Genomic DNA, 16,635 nt, shown 5'->3' on the forward strand with positions numbered 1-16,635 from the left:
ATGATAAGACGGTACATGAAATAACTGAAATACGAAAACAACAAACAAAACGAGAAACTAATTACAGCCTATCTGGTGAATACAACACAGAGACAGGAACAAACACCCACAAAATACAACGGGAACTCAGGCTACCTAAATACGGTTCCCAATCCGAGACAACGAGAATCACCTGACTCCAATTGAGAATCGCCTCAGGCAGCCAAGCCTAACTAGACACACCCCTAATCATACACAATCCCAATTAATACAAACCCCAATACGAAACACAACATATAAACCCATGTCACACCCTGGCCTACCCAAACATATACCAAAAACACAAAATACAATGACTAAGGCGTGACACATAGATAATTTTGTACCTGTTTCCTCCAGAATCTTCACACGGTCCTTTGCTGTTGTTCTGGGATTGATTTGCACTTTTCGCACTAAAGTACGTTCATCTCTAGGAGACAGAATGCGTATGACAGCGGTATGACTGCTGCGTGGTCCCATGGCGTTTATACTTGCGTACTATTGTTTTATAGATGAACGTGGTACCTTCAGGCGTTTGGAAATTGAAGTCAACAATTTATTTTCTGAGGTCTTGGCTGATTTATTTTCATTTCCTTTGATGTCAAGCAAGGCACTGTTTGAAGGTAGGCCTTGAATTACATCCACTGGTACACCTCCAATTGACTCAAATGATGTCAATTAGCCTATCAGAAGCTTCTAAAGCCATGACATAATTTTCTGGAATTTTCCAAGCTGTTTAAAGGCACAGTCAATTTAGTACATGTAATTTTCTGACCCTCTGGAATTGTGATACAGTGGATTATAAATGGAATAATCTGTCTGTAAACAATTGTTGGAAAAATTACTTTTTTAAACATTTGTGGAGTGGTTGAAAAACAAGTTTTAATGACTCCAACCTAAGTGTATGTAAACTTCCGACTTCAACTGTATGTTACGACACTGGTTTTACTAATAAATATGTTTAAATGGAAACAAATTATATTTCTGTCTTTAGTACTTTTTAAATAGGATAAAAGCCTAGTGTATAGAGTGTTGGGCCAGTAACCAAATGGTTGCTGGATCGAATCCATATCATCCACAGGGGAATCCGGTGGAGAGATTTAACCGTACACTGTTGTCTATGTTGCGCACACTAGATGAAGAGAAAAAAGGCCAACTGGGGTGATTATCTGAACAAGGTCATTCATGCATATAATTGTACCACCAGTGATGCTACTGGGTTCTCACCGTATTTCCTGCTATTTGGAAGGGCTCCACTGCAACCTGTTGACCTTGTCTTTGGGTTAAAGATAAAGGGACAGGAGAAATCATACCAGGATTATGCTAAGAAGTGGCAGCAACAGATGGTGGAAGCCTATAACATCGGCAGTAGCAACATGTAAAAATCAACAGCAAAGGGAAAAGCCTACCACGATCGGAAGAAAATGAGTTCGGTTCTGGTCTCAGGGGATCGTGTACTGGTGAGGAACATGTCAGAACGTGGGGGGCCGGGAAAGCTAAGATCACACTGGGAGAACCAAATACATGTGGTGATAACCAGGAAAGGTGATGACATCCCTCTCTATGAGGTCAAACCCGAGGGGTACAGGCAGGGCCCGGGTTCTGCATCAAAATATGTTTGTGTCATGTAATTCCCTACCATTTGAGGAACCTGTTGAAACACCCAGTAGAGGTCTGTGGAGAAAGGAAGCACCCCAGCAAAAGCAGCAAAATGGGGAGAGCGCTGAGTCTAAGAGCTCAGATGAGGATTCTTATCCAGTATTCATAAATAGGCCACGTAGGGATGAAGAGAGCAGACGGAGTAGCACACAGCTAGTATCAGATAATAGTGAGGAACGGGGTCAGACGGATAGAAACTTCACTGTGAAGGAGTGCCAGCCAGTCCTCAGAGAGAGCCCGGAGAGGACAGGGGTAAATATGAAAACAGCTCAGTGACTCAATCATCTCATGGTGAAGTGGACACTGATTCATTGGGGTCACCCATGACCTTGCCCCGCCGTTCAGCCCGGCAGAGGAGGCCCAGAGACATTCTAACCTATAACACTTTAGGGCTGCCAAGCTCTTATCGGGATACCAACTAGAGATGTTCTGATGTGTATATATTTTCTTGTTTACCTTTACTAATCACAGTGTGATAATGTTTAGTGGGGGTTGCATCTTTGCCCATAAAGGCAGACTGGACATGTCTAGATAGTTATATGGCTGTTAGGCCAGTTTTCTCCATTGTTCTCATGACCAGTACTTACATCCTCTGTTTGTTTTGAGGCCAGTGAAATGTTTGGGACAACATTTCGTTTTTGCAGGGGAGTGTTGTAAGGGGCTTAATACAGTTGTAATCCAGCCACTAGGGGGTACTCTGGTGAAGCCCATGGGAAATACAGAAATATAGTTTAAGTGAATTGGTGAGAGTAAAAATGAAAAACTAAAGAAAGACTGTAAACAGCTGTTACCGTTTACAGTGAAGTAAACCGTACTTTTCACCTTGTAGTTTATATGATAAGCTCATTGGAAGGGTAACATGCACAAAGTAGATGTCCTAACCGACTTGCCAAAACTGTAGTTAGTTAAGAAGAAATGTGCGGAGTGGTTGAAAAACAAGTGTTAATGACTCCAACCTAGGTGTATGTAAACTTCCGACTTCAACTGTATGTTACAACACTGGTTTTACTAATAAATATGTTTAAATGGAACCAAATCATATTTCTGTCTTTAGTACTTTTTAAATAGGATAAAAGCCTAGTGTATAGAGCGTTGGGCCAGTAACCAAATGGTTGCTGGATCGAATCCCGAGTTGACAAGGTAAAAAATCTCCCGTTCTGCCCCTGAACAAGGCAGTTAACCCACTGTTCCCCGGTAGGCCGTCATTGTAAATAAGAATTGGTTCCTAACTGACTTGCCTAGTTAATAAATAAAGTTTAAATAATAAATATGTTCTACGGTATAGGTTGAATGTGATAGCCTACCTATAGACAGCCCATCACATTCAACCTATACCGTACCATATTTTGTAATATGATCTTTATTTATAGACACTGCAGATCCTGTGTCAAGCTCCATTTTGAGGGGTGTGCCTTTGTTTTCTGGTGCCACCCCTATTATGCTACTGCTGGGAGAAGTCACTGGTCATGTCCAAATACCCATACTTGCGTCCTCATTTTTTGCTGTTTATACATTGAAATATGTGTATATCAAGAGTAATAAACTAAAGCACTGAACATTGGGAACAAGATCAAAACGACTGCTATTTCTTGATCTATAAATTAAATAATGACATTTGTAGCCTAGCCTACAGTACTAAAACAATCCATGTGTTCAACTCAAAAAGCCTGTTTAACATGACATCAAAAACGCAGCCACATCCCGAGTTCCTGGCGCCGACACATTCAGATATCATACGATGGTGTAGTAAAAGCTCTTACGAAGGTCTACAGAACAAGAAACACTTTTCAGTGAGAAAACAGAAATCTAATTTTAGATTAAAATACATTTAGAATACTTCTGTTTTCAAAAATGTGGCCTACAAGTCAATACCGGTGCTAATTTTAAGAATAACAAAAACTACTTAGCCTACATTTGAACAACACTGCAGAAACATCAGGCATCTTCCCAATTAACGAGCCTTAGTTTTGTTGTTTAGCTACTTCAAGAGATCTAGGATCTGTCACTCGAAGTCCACATCTTCCAATGCATTGTGGAAATGTGTGCCAAAATTAGTATGACATCTGGGCAGCTGGGCATTTAATTTTGAAATGTTGCATATTATTAAACATAATGTTTTTGCATACTCAAATGGCCTACTATTTAAAATGCAGGTATGGGTATTCGGACAAGACCAGTGACTTCTCCCAGCAGTAGCATAATATGGGCGGCACCAGAAAACAAAGGCACAATCCTCAAAATTGAGCTTGACACAGGTTCTGCAGTGTCTATAACTGTCTACAATGAGCATTTCAAGGTTATCAAGCTGAAGAAAACAAATGTGTTGCTGAAGACATAGTCAAGAGAGAGATTGCTCCCAATGGTGGTTTTGCAGATCAGAGTGAGCTATGAAGAGCAAAAAGAGCCGCAGTATGTAGTGCCTGGAACTATTCCCCCATTATTTGTCAAGGAATGGCTGTTCAAAATAAAAGGTAACTGGTGTGACTTGAAAATGCATAATTAACATTTCCCAGCTTAGAGCAAAAGGCACAGACCAAACACTGAAACACTTGCTGAAGAATTATGACAGTTTTCAATAATCAGATGGGAACGGCCAAAGGATTCACAACCAAGCTCGTACTGTTCCATAATCCCTGAGACAAAAGGTGAAAGCAGACATTTCTTTCTTTGCTGAATTCCTGTTGATTTTAGGAGGAGGGGTGGGGGGGTTAGTTGCCCAAGAGGCTGTTGTGTTTTGTCAGTGACTCAAGTTACACATCGCTCAGAATGTCGGTGTGGTTTTCTTGTGAACGTTGTGTGGGAACGAGGTCGAAAGAGAATACAAAGGGAGAGTAAAACAACAACAGATGTGGAGAACTGTAGCCTACACAACAAGGTTTGAATGGTACGACAGTTGTAGGTCGAGAAACATGGTTCTGACTAGGTAGTATACAACTAAGACCAGAAGTGACTTTTTTGTAGCAGGTTAGGAGAACTTACGCAGCAGGTTAGAAGAATTAACGTAGCAGGTTAGGAGATCTTACGCAGCAGGTTAGAAGAATTAATGTAGCAGGTTAGGAAAACTTATATAGCAGGTTAGAATAATTCATGTAGCTGGTTAGGAGAATTAGGTTAAGGTTAGGAAAAGAGTTAGAGCTAAAATTCTCTCCTAACCTGCTACGAAAAGTCACTTATAGTCACACCGAAGAAACATAGAAACAACAAAGGTCTATATGAATGATGGATGGTTTAAAGGAGCATGGCCATTATAGTTGTATGCCTCTATCCATAAAATCAGCATATTTCATCAAAGGCTTTAAATAGTTGCAAATAGATGACATGACCATTTTGGGGTTATTGTTTTGTTTTTGCACGCATGTCTTGTTAGGGATTCAGGAGGACTTGGGTATATCTTGGGTATGTACATGTATGTGCATGTCTTCTTCAATCTTACCTCTATTCACAATGATCTTGTTTTGGGGCTGGCTCCACCTCTCTTTATGGTATGAAACAGCATAAAGGCCCAAAATGCAACACTATTACAAATCTGAGCGAGGTTCTCTCTACACATGTGATCTATTAAGTTTTCCTATCACAAAATCTCTCTGTAGTCTCCTGACTGAAACCAGCTGAAACCTGCATGGTCCTGGCCCTGAGCCACCTAAATGCATATACTTGAGGCAGAGCTATGTATAAACAATGCTTTTCCTTAATATTAATATACTAGACACGTTTCATTTCATTGCGAGAACATTGCTGTGTCCTAGTGCTTAGAATACTAATGGCACTCTCACTGTGAAAGGAGGGGGAGGAGCATGAGTCATGGGCATCGAAAACACAAAATGCACTTAAGCTGGGGCACAGATGTGCTCTGAAAGAACGAAGAGGAAAGGACAATGGGCTTTCTGCTGCCGATCCTTCTGGCTCTGTTAGCCTCTGTCTTAGGGGGACTCTACCTCCTGGGGGCCTTTAGATGGCGTCGACCCGGGGAACCCCCCCTGGACCGGGGCCACATTCCCTGGCTGGGCCATGTCCTTGAGTTCCGCAGGGACACAGCAAAGTTCCTGGAGAGGATGAAGAGGAAGCATGGGGATATTTTCACTGTACAGCTGGGAGGATTCTACTTCACATTCCTTACGGACCCTCGGTCCTTCGGGACGATTGTGAAGGAGGCCCGCACCAAACTGGACTTCAGAAAGTTTGCACAAAAGCTGGTTCAGAAAGTGTTTGGTTACCACTCCGACCACAGGTTTCCTCAGTTGTCCAGCAACAAGCACCTGATGGGGGACGGTTTAGTGGTCATGACACAGGCTATGATGAGCAACCTACAGAATCTGATGCTGCACAGTGTAGGGACGGGGGATAATAACCATATGCCCTGGAATGAGGACGGTCTGTTCAACTACAGCTACAACATTGTCTTCAGGGCAGGTTACCTGGCTCTATTCGGTAATGAGACACCAAAATCCACAGAGAGCATGGAGAAAGCCAGAGAGGTCGACAGAGTGGAGTCCCAGGAGCTCTTCCTTGAGTTCCGTAAGTATGACCAGCTCTTCCCCAATCTGGCCTATGGGGTCCTGCCTCCAGGGGAGATGAGAGAGGCGGAGAGGCTGAAGAGGCTGTTCTGGAACATGCTGTCAGTGCAGAAGGTGAAGACCAAGGAGAACATCAGTGTCTGGGTGCGTAAGCAGCAGCAGGAGAGGGAGGAGCACGGCATGGAGGACTTCATGCAGGACCGGTACATGTTGCTTCTCCTCTGGGCCTCACAGGGCAACACAGGCCCTGCTGCCTTCTGGCTCCTTCTCTACCTCATGAAGCACCCAGATGCAATGGGGGCTGTCAAGAAGGAGGTGGAGGAGGTGCTGAAGGAGACAGGCCAGGAAGTGAAGCATGAAGGCCCCTTTATCGATCTAACCCGGGACATGCTTCAAAAGACGCCCATTCTGGACAGTGCCGTGGAGGAGACACTCCGCCTCACCACAGCCCCCGTCCTCACCAGGGCCGTGCTCCAGGACATGTCCCTCAAGATGGCCGACGGAAGCGAGTACCGCATCAGAGAAGGAGACAGAGTAGCCCTGTTTCCTTACACTGCAGTCCAGATGGACCCGGAGGTCCACCCGGACCCACTCACCTACAAGTATGATCGCTTCCTGACAGCAGATGGGGGTAAAAAGACAGACTTTTACAAAGGTGGGAAAAAAATTAAATACTACAACATGCCGTGGGGTGCTGGGATCACTATGTGCCCAGGACGCTTCTTTGCCACCAATGAGCTGAAGCAGTTTGTCTTCCTCATGCTCACATACTTTGACTTTGAGCTCAAGAACCCAGATGAAAAGATACCTGATATTGACACCAAGCGCTGGGGCTTTGGGTCCATGCAGCCAACCAGAGACATCCAGTTTAGATACAGACTCAGGTTTTAAAAATGAGTGACTGACAAACCAGCCTTTGTCAACACTGAGTGTAAACTTCCATCTCATGAGTTGTTAATCTGATTGGGTTTACTATAAACTATCTTGTGCCTAAACATAAATGTGTCTGGAGTACCTAGTACCACAACAGGTGATACAGTATTAAAATAACTGCTTTTAATTGTTTTGTTTATTCAGAGAGGACAAATCATCTACTTTTACAGTCTTTGAAAATATCTGGAATGTTTATGCTTATAGTCAGCTGGAAATATTACATTTTAAAATTGAAATCAGGTACTATATAATATTTTTGAGTGATGAGTCATGAGGAAATGGTTTGCAGATAGTATTAGAAACATGTAGGAGACGTGTAGGAGACGTATTCTACAAGAAACAATATCACTCCCTAAAAACGCAATCCTTGGTAGCTTTTCTGAATTCACAGATAAATTGATCCACATGTAAAATTTCAGGCATTGAAACCGTAAATGACTTGATAATTGTAAAAAATTATCATAAAATCTTACAACAACAAAAAAAGAAACGCACAGATGTTCAAAACCAATTCCATGTAGGAGATTAATTTACATGTAGTTAAAGCTACTGTGTGTACTGTATTCTTGCTTTTATTATCTTTTTAGTCTGGTTCTCTCATATTCTGACCCTCAAGTACTGTCTATGATTGTGCCAAAAATGTGTACTATAATAATCATTGCTGTTTTTTTGTACATTGTATGTCAAGCATTTAATCTTTGTGTTTTTCCTCCTGTCAAATGTAATAAAATATCCTTATAAAGCCTTGGATGTGGTATAAGTGTTATACCCCTTTCATACACAGACAAAAATCCCACTTTTTTTTACCATCCCAACTTTTTTTTTAAATCTGCATTTTTGTATATCTGAAAGGGGTAGGGGGTAAGAAAACATGGTATATTAAATCCCACCTCGAGTCCTAGACATGAAGCCTGCATGTTTAGACCCTGTAACCAAAGTACAGGTATCGGGTCTTATTCCAACCTCATAGTGTGGAAATATATATTAAAACACAGGGAAATCATGTTTTTAACTGCACTGGGCCTTTAATAATGTTTTTTGCTTGTCTTTGGGCACCCTCATGCATCTGGTTTTCAGGGGAAATAGAAAGAGAGCCTGTGATGCGACTTCCGCTTTTGAACATTAACAAGGTGACACTCCATCTTAACTCCTCCACATTTACTGGATTGGTTCAACAGTGCAGAAGAGAACCTCAACAGTGTTTTTTTATCGTCAGGACCAGAAAGAAAGAAATGCCGCTCAGGCACCTTTAATGCCTGCTATGTTAGGTTGATCGATAGATAACAGGGTTGACATGTTAAGCTAGACCCACTTAGTTTCCACCACAAAACACCAGAAAATTGTCAAAAATAGTAGAAACCAACTCAGCAGCTTTTACACTACTATTTGACAACACAAAAATAGTTAAAGAAATAGTTTCACAATGTTAAACAGAGTTCAGTTCATGTAACAGGGTTGAACTTAGAATGAGTGAAATAAATTATACGCTAATCACATGAAATAAATAATAATATTCTGAAATGACTTTGTCAATACAACAAAATATCTTGGGATTTAAAATGATGATTACATAAAAAAAACGTTTTGCACTGTCGATTTTGCAGGTTTTCCATCTTACAAAGCATGTAGAGGTCTGTCATTTTTATCATAGGTACACTTCAACTGTGAGAGACAGAATCTAAAACAAAAATCCAGAAAATCACATTGTATGATTTTTAAGTAATTAATTTGCATTTACGGGCGTTGTAAGTAGGAAAAACTGCAAAATCGTCAGTGTATCAAATACTTGTTCACCCCACTGTATGTCAAAACTGTAACTAGGCAACTGAGTTAGGAATGACGCCTGTATCTTTGTATACACCATCCAAAGCCTAATTAATAACTTCACCGTACTCACTTTTTATTTTTTACAAATCTACCAATCATTGCCCTTGTGTGTTAGACATTGGTAAACCTCTCTGGACTTTGTGGTTAAATCTGTGCTAGAAATTCACTTCTTGATTAAGGAGCCTTACAGATGTTTGGGGTATACAGAGATGTGGTCGTCATACAAAAATCACATACTATACCCCATCTTCTGTCTGAAGTAGGTATTATTGTCAATATAGTTAGTGTATCTCAACTGGGCACAGACGTCAATTCAATGACAATTCAATGCTTTGGTAGAGACTGTCTGTGGTTATTTGGGGTTGAAGCATGCTCAAGATTCAGCAGCTCCCCAAAAGCTAAACTAGTAAGCCAAATAGAAGGAAGCTTTGTGGTATGCAATGCTACTGTGCACATAAAAGGGTGATGTGTACTCCTACAAATGTCGTAGGCCATCTTGTGGACACAAAGGGGAAATGTTTAAATCAGTCTGAGGTCACTAAAGGTGCTTTCAAATACACACTACATGGACTGCTCAGGGGAGAGGGGGGGTAGCTAGAATTACATCATTTGGTGGCTATGTCTAATCCACTCTGTGGCATTGTTGAGAGAAGAAAAGAACATACTATACTTTTACATTCATCACACCCAAAATAGAGATTGGAATGTACTGTGAAGCTACTTTTCTACTTTGCTACTGTTTCTACTTTGGGAGTATAGTCCATCAACGATTCCTCTCTATCGCACTCTGTTCTGGGCTGTTTTCTCCAGATTATGAAACATACAGATGGTAAATGACAAAATACGTTGCACGTCCTATAATATGCAATTCATTATTTGAATTTTTCTGACCTTTATACGTCTTAACCTTTGTTTAAATTGGAAACACCAAAGAATCTTCTGTACCGTTTGTGGGTGGTTTCTGGTTATTGTGCAATCGAGTTAGTCATTAACTGCTGGCAGGGGTGTCATAGTTTGATCACGCCATAAAAATAAAAAAAATTCTAGCCGGGGCTCAGATTGTCTGTGTGAGAACGAAGAAGAAAGGACCATGGGCTTTCTGCTGCTGATCCTTCTGGCTCTGCTAGCCTCTGTCCTGGGGGGCTTCTACCTCCTGGGGGCTGTCAGGCAGCGTCGACCCGGGGAACCCCCCCTGGACCGGGGCCCCATCCCCTGGCTGGGCCATGTCCTTGAGTTCCGCAGGGACACAGCAAAGTTCCTAGAGAGGATGAAGGGGAAGCATGGGGATATTTTCACCGTGCAGCTGGGAGGATTCTACTTCACATTCCTTATGGACCCTCGGTCCTTCGGGACGATTGTGAAGGAGGCCCGCACCAAACTGGACTTCAGCAAGTTTGCACAACATCTGGTGCAGAAAGTGTTTGGTTACCACTCCGACCACAGGTTTCCTCAGATGTCCAGCAGCAAGCACCTGATGGGGGACGGTTTAGTTGTCATGACACAGGCTATGATGAGCAACCTACAGAATCTGATGCTGCATAGTGTAGGGACGGGGGATAATAACCATATGCCCTGGAATGAGGACGGTCTGTTCAACTACAGCTACAACATTGTCTTCAGGGCAGGTTATCTGGCTCTATTCGGGAATGAGACACCAAAATCCACAGAGAGCATGGAAAAAGCCAGAGAGGTCGACAGAGTGGAGTCCCAGGAGCTCTTCCTTGAGTTCCGTAAGTATGACCAGCTCTTCCCCAATCTGGCCTATGGGGTCCTGCCTCCAGGGGAGAAGAGAGAGGCGGAGAGGCTGAAGAGGCTGTTCTGGAACATGCTGTCAGTGCAGAAAGTGAAGACCAAGGAGAACATCAGTGTCTGGGTGCGCGATCAGCAGCAGGAGAGGGAGGAGCACGGCATGGAGGACTTCATGCAGGACAGGTACATGTTTCTTCTCCTTTGGGCCTCACAGGGCAACACAGGCCCTGCTGCCTTCTGGCTGCTCTTCTACCTCATGAAGCACCCAGACGCCATGAAGGCCGTGCAGGGGGAAGTGGAGGAGGTGCTTAAGGAGACGGGCCAGGAGGTGAAGCACGAAGGCCCTTTCATCAACCTGACCCAGGACATGCTGCAAAAGACGCCCATCCTGGACAGCGCCGTGGAGGAGACCCTCCGCCTCACCTCCGCCCCCGTCCTCACCAGGGCCGTGCTCCAGGACATGTCCCTCAAGATGGCAGATGGAAACGAGTACCGCATCAGAGAAGGAGACAGAGTAGCCCTGTTTCCTTACACTGCCGTCCAGATGGACCCGGAGGTCCACCCGGACCCACTCACCTACAAGTATGATCGCTTCCTGACAGCAGATGGGGGTAAAAAGACAGACTTTTACAAAGGTGGGAAAAAAATTAAATACTACAACATGCCGTGGGGTGCTGGGATCACTATGTGCCCAGGACGCTTCTTTGCCACCAATGAGCTGAAGCAGTTTGTCTTCCTCATGCTCACATACTTTGACTTTGAGCTCAAGAACCCAGATGAAAAGATACCTGATATTGACACCAAGCGCTGGGGCTTTGGGTCCATGCATCCAACCAGAGACATCCAGTTTAGATACAGACTCAGGTTTTAAAAATGGTTGACTGACACAAACCAGCCTTTGACAACATTTTGACAACTGTTAATCTGATGATGATTATTATAAACGATGTGCCTAAACATTAATTTATCTAGAGTACATAGTACAGTAAAATGTGTTACAGTATTACAATAACTGGATATAATTGCTGTGTTAATTTAGATTAAAAATAATTTACCTGTTCTCTCTTTGAAAATTACTGGAAGGAATATTTTTGTTTATGCTTAGAGTCAACTGGAAAGTAGATATTGCATAATTGAAAGCTGACATAGATAGAAAAGAATCTGTCCTGTAAAGCCGGTGAGTAATAGGAAAGGGTTACAGAAAGTATTAGAAATGCACATATGTTATCTGTAAGTGAACTACAACAAAATATATAAAGTTAACTTTATCCCATTACTCAACAATATGAAAGCAGACCTTATTAAATGAAACAGTCTTATCATACAGTACATCTAACAAGTACACTCTTAGAAAAAAGGGTTTCCAAAGGGTTCTTCGGCAGTCCCCATAGGAGAACTCTTTTTGGTTCCAGGTAGATCTGTGGAAATGGTTCTACATTGAACCCAAAAGGGTTTTACCTGGAACCAAACAGGGTTCTTCAAATGTTTATCCTATGGGGACAGCCAAAGTACCCTTTTAGGTTCTAGATAGACCTCTTCAGAATGGCATGGCTCCCAAAGTTTTAGTATGTATTCTAGGTAATACCAATTACCCAGAAAGTATACTCGGTCACAACAGACTTTATATGGGTAAATAAGTCTCATAGAATATAAACAAAAGTCTTCCTTGAGGGTGGTTTCAACCTTCCAGACTTGGAATTGTATCAGTTCGCTGAGGCTTTTACTTGTCTTACATGTTAAATGAGCTTAAGTGGAAGATGTGCCTGCTCATCCCCAGAATCTTTTCATGTATCTATTTTCAAAGGACAAAGCTAAGAAGATTAACCTCTTCATAGTTAAGAAAAATAAACAACATGGGAGAAAATGTAGCATATTCTACAAGAAACAATATCACTCCCTAAAAACACAATCATTGGATAGCTTTTCAGAATTCATCAGTCACTACAAAGATACAGGCGTCCCTCCTAACCCAGTTGCCGGAGAGGAAGGAAACCGCTCAAGGATTTCACCATGAGGCCAATGGTGACTTTAAAACAGTTAGACTTTAATGGCTGTGATAGGGGAAAACTGAACATGGATCATCAACATTGTAGTTACTCCACCATACTAAAGTAATTGACAGAGTGAAAAGAAGCAAGCCTGTACAGAATACAAATATTCCAAAACATGCATCCTGTTTTCAACAAGGCTCTAAAGTAATACTACAAAAAATGTGGCAAAGCAATTCACTTTTTGTCCTGAATACAAAGTGTTATGTTTGGGGCATATCCAATTCAACACATCCCTGAGTACCACTCACCATATTTTCAAGCATAGTGGTGGCTGAATCATGTTATGTTATGGCTATGCTTGTAATGCTTGTAATCGTTAAGGACTGGGGAGTTATACAGGATAATAAATAAACAGAATGGAGCTAAGCACAGGCAATTTCCCCCGAGGAAAATATGGTTAATTTTGCTTTCCACCAGACACTGGGAGATGAATTCACCTTTCAGCAGGACAATAACCTAAACCACAAGGCCAAATCTACACTTGAGTTGCTTACCAAGAAGAAAGTGAATGTTCCTGAGTGGATGAGTTACAGTTTTGACCTAAATCTAATTGAAGATACATGGCAGGACCTGAAAATGGTTGTCTAGCAATGATCAATAACCAATTTGACAGAGCTTGAAGAATTTTGAAAAGAATAATGGGAAAATGTTGCTCAATCCAGGTGCAGAAAGCTCTTGGAGACTTACCAAGAAAGACTCACAGCTCTAATCGCTGCCAAAGATGCTTATACAAAGTATTGACTCAGGGGTGTGAATACTTATATAAATGAGATATTTCAGTATTTCATTTTCAATAAATTAGCAAACATTTCTAAAAATCATAGTTTCACTTTGTGATAATGTGGCATAGTGTGTAGATGGGGGGAGAAAAATACATACTTAATATATTTAATTCAGGCTGTTACACAACAAAATGTGGAATAAGTCATGGGGTATGAATACTTTCTGAAGGCAACGTATGTCCTAGGCCACAGTGTGGACACAAAAGGCAGATGTCTAAATCAGTCTGATGTTTACTAAAGTTTTCCCAAATCCACACTCTACATGGACTACTCAGAAAAAGTAGCTAGAATTATATCATGTGGGGGCAATCAGTTTAATCGACCCTGAACCACATAACAAGCTACTAGGCCTATTCAGTTAGACTTGTACCCATTTGTGCCCTTAAAGAGACTGCCTTTAAAAAAGAAACGACTAATTTTGAACAATGTCTATGTGGCATCCATATTAGTCAGAAGCAGTTATTCTAGTGTCAAAATTGACTACATAGTGTAAATAGGATACTTTTGGTCATAAAGTCAGTCTCTTCTAAACTGGAATTTGGAACATCCTGTGCGTCACAACGGGTAAATGACCGTTGGGTTTTGATTTGTCCACTAACATGCGGTGAACAGCTGCGGTGATTGCTCTCTATCCAATAGCATATACAGTGAGACAGACCTGCCAAGCAGCTACGACTTTGTTTACCTAAGATAACACGTTGTGCATTTTTTTTTAACTTGAGAAATACTGCACCAAACACCTCAGTTGGATGTAAAATTGCTCAACTAAAACATCCTCGGCAAAAATGTAAAAATAAATTGTCACGCCGACTCATGCTCCCTCCCGCAGGCGCTCGAAGTCGCAGTTCTACTAACCATCAGACCTGGCAACAATTATTATGCACACATGCTCCCAATCATTAAGCACACCTTGTCATCATTTAAACTGTGATTACTCCCGCTTTATTTATCCCTTCAGTCATTAGGTAATATTGTTCTCTCTCTCTTTCTGTATGCTGCTCATTTTTGCTCATCAACATCGTGTCTTTATTAAACTCACCTACTGCATCCTGACTCCCAGTGTATATTTGACATAAATACAGATTTCTTGAGTTATCTTAGATTCATTCAGGGGATTTTGAGGAAGTGAAATAGGCTTCCACGCTCGTCTACAGTTTCTCATGGGGGACAAACATCATTAACCAAACATGGAATCGGTCAGGGAACACACCACGAATACTGACATCTTGTAATCATTAAGTACTTGATGAGTTATACACGATAATAAATAAACAGAATGGAGCTTAACACGGGCAAAGTCCCCGAGAAAATATGGTTCATTCTGCTTTCCACCAGACACTTGGGAGGTGAATTCACACCTACCAATTGGCGTGTTCAGTGGCTTTTTTAAGAGCAAAGGCAAATTGGAGATTAGTCTCTACAACACCTGTATGTAAAACTGAAACACTCCATTTAGTATGATAGGTTACGTTTCATATAGTATATATTCATTTGTGGATGTTCAACACCCATTTCATATGATGTTACGAATTAAAATCCATATTATATGTTAAGAATTTTGAAAACGTATATGACATGTTATGAATTCTAGCTAGGTGGCTAACGTTATCTAGACTAGGGGTTAAGGTTAGGGTTAAGTTTAGGAGTTAGGTTTAAGTCTCGGGTTAGGGGAAGGGTTAGCTAACATGCTAAGTAGTTGCAAAGTAGCTAAAAGTAGTTGAAAAGTTGCTAATTAGCTCAAATACTAAAGTTGTCTGTGATGAGAATCAAACTCGCAACCTTTGGATTGCTAGATGTTCACATTCTACGCCAACCCAACCAACCACCCTACTTACGTGTTTGCCTTAAGTAACAATCTGTCTTATTTAACCGTACCAAACGTAACATATCATACTAATATGTTACCTCTAGTCTATGGGTCCAGGCTGTGAATCAACGTATAAAACTGATTGGATTTGCAAAAAGTCAAGAACAGAAGGGCATTTGTTCTTTTTTTTCACAACTTTTTACCTAAATCCAATGACATGGTGAAATGTTTTGTTGATTTCACGTTGAATTCACCTTAGTTGACAACTCAACCAAATGTAAATCAAAACTAGATGTTGAAATGACATCTGCTCAGTGGCAAAGCTATGTGATTAAATCTGAACTTTCAAGTTCACATCATACTCCACATCATACATAGAGAACTTGTGAATGGCAACCAAAAGTACATGGGTCTCTGTCTCACAGTCTGATACATCAACAAATTATTTGTAGAATAGGAATATTTTTGGTTGAGAAGGTGGCATGGTATATCCTTGCTTTAGTTCAACATTATAGCCTATCATTCAAGGCTCAAATGTGTATTTGTATTTGGTGAATATTACCTCATAAATAGCTACTATGCTATTAAAAGCCTTAAAATTACTTGCACACACTATTTGGCTATACCCAATGAAGAGGTTACATTCTCAATTGTATATTAAGAATTATTTGTGATTTATCATTATGGTCTGTTTGTATTAATTTAATGAATTAATTGTAATTTTTTCTTATATGGGATTTCCTGTGATACATCATTTGGGGGAAATAAATACAAAATTAGCCCACAACTGGCCAGTAATAGGGTTAGACTGAGCAGTCACCTTGCATTAGGCTTCTTCTTAATGCTGGGCAGCCCAAGATGACAGGGGAATATACAGCACTTCAGCTTCCATAGTGCTGCCTGCATTGTGTTCAACAATATGGGCCATGGTTACTGAAAACAGCACATACAGTGTGATTGTGCTGTGATGCCTGGGGAAAGATTATCATCTGTTCCAACGTGGAATATTTACTCCCATTTTCCATTGGTACCTTACAACTGAGCACTGGCAACTTGGCCAGGTAGTGTAGAAGACATGTTTACAACAGTGAACGGCTTGGATTTGATTTACACTAGCAATAATAATGAACAGCATAACAATCTTGGATGCATGTTGTGCCATTTGAAAGAGTGCCATTTATTCCAGTTTTGATGACCTTTGTTCTGGATAAATCCACACTGACATTTTCTAATCTTTCTGACAGCCCTGTCTAAACCATAAGAGAAAAAGGTTCTGTTGGTTGGTACTTTTTCTT

The 16,635-nt window shown here is 41.2% G+C and overlaps 2 protein-coding genes across 2 annotated transcripts; both read left to right on the top strand.

The window, feature by feature from the left end:
- The first annotated feature begins 5,504 nt into the window (after positions 1 to 5,504).
- On the top strand, positions 5,505 to 7,869 carry LOC124040889 (5-beta-cholestane-3-alpha,7-alpha-diol 12-alpha-hydroxylase-like). The gene has a single exon (XM_046358001.1). The coding sequence runs from the start codon at positions 5,553 to 5,555 to the stop codon at positions 7,080 to 7,082; it is 1,530 nt and encodes a 509-aa protein (XP_046213957.1). The 5' UTR covers positions 5,505 to 5,552; the 3' UTR covers positions 7,083 to 7,869.
- Positions 7,870 to 9,998: 2,129 nt separating this feature from the next.
- LOC124041735 (5-beta-cholestane-3-alpha,7-alpha-diol 12-alpha-hydroxylase-like) lies at positions 9,999 to 11,761 on the top strand. Its single transcript, XM_046359668.1, has one exon. The coding sequence runs from the start codon at positions 10,042 to 10,044 to the stop codon at positions 11,569 to 11,571; it is 1,530 nt and encodes a 509-aa protein (XP_046215624.1). The 5' UTR covers positions 9,999 to 10,041; the 3' UTR covers positions 11,572 to 11,761.
- Positions 11,762 to 16,635: the final 4,874 nt, after the last annotated feature.

The sequence above is a fragment of the Oncorhynchus gorbuscha genome, linkage group LG08, assembly GCF_021184085.1.
Source record: "Oncorhynchus gorbuscha isolate QuinsamMale2020 ecotype Even-year linkage group LG08, OgorEven_v1.0, whole genome shotgun sequence".
Taxonomy (NCBI): domain Eukaryota; kingdom Metazoa; phylum Chordata; class Actinopteri; order Salmoniformes; family Salmonidae; genus Oncorhynchus; species Oncorhynchus gorbuscha.

Excerpts from the sequence above, each read along its gene's own strand:
- LOC124040889 (XM_046358001.1), top strand. The coding sequence starts at position 5,553 with ATGGGCTTTCTGCTGCCGATCCTTCTGGCTCTGTTAGCCTCTGTCTTA.
- LOC124041735 (XM_046359668.1), top strand. The coding sequence starts at position 10,042 with ATGGGCTTTCTGCTGCTGATCCTTCTGGCTCTGCTAGCCTCTGTCCTG.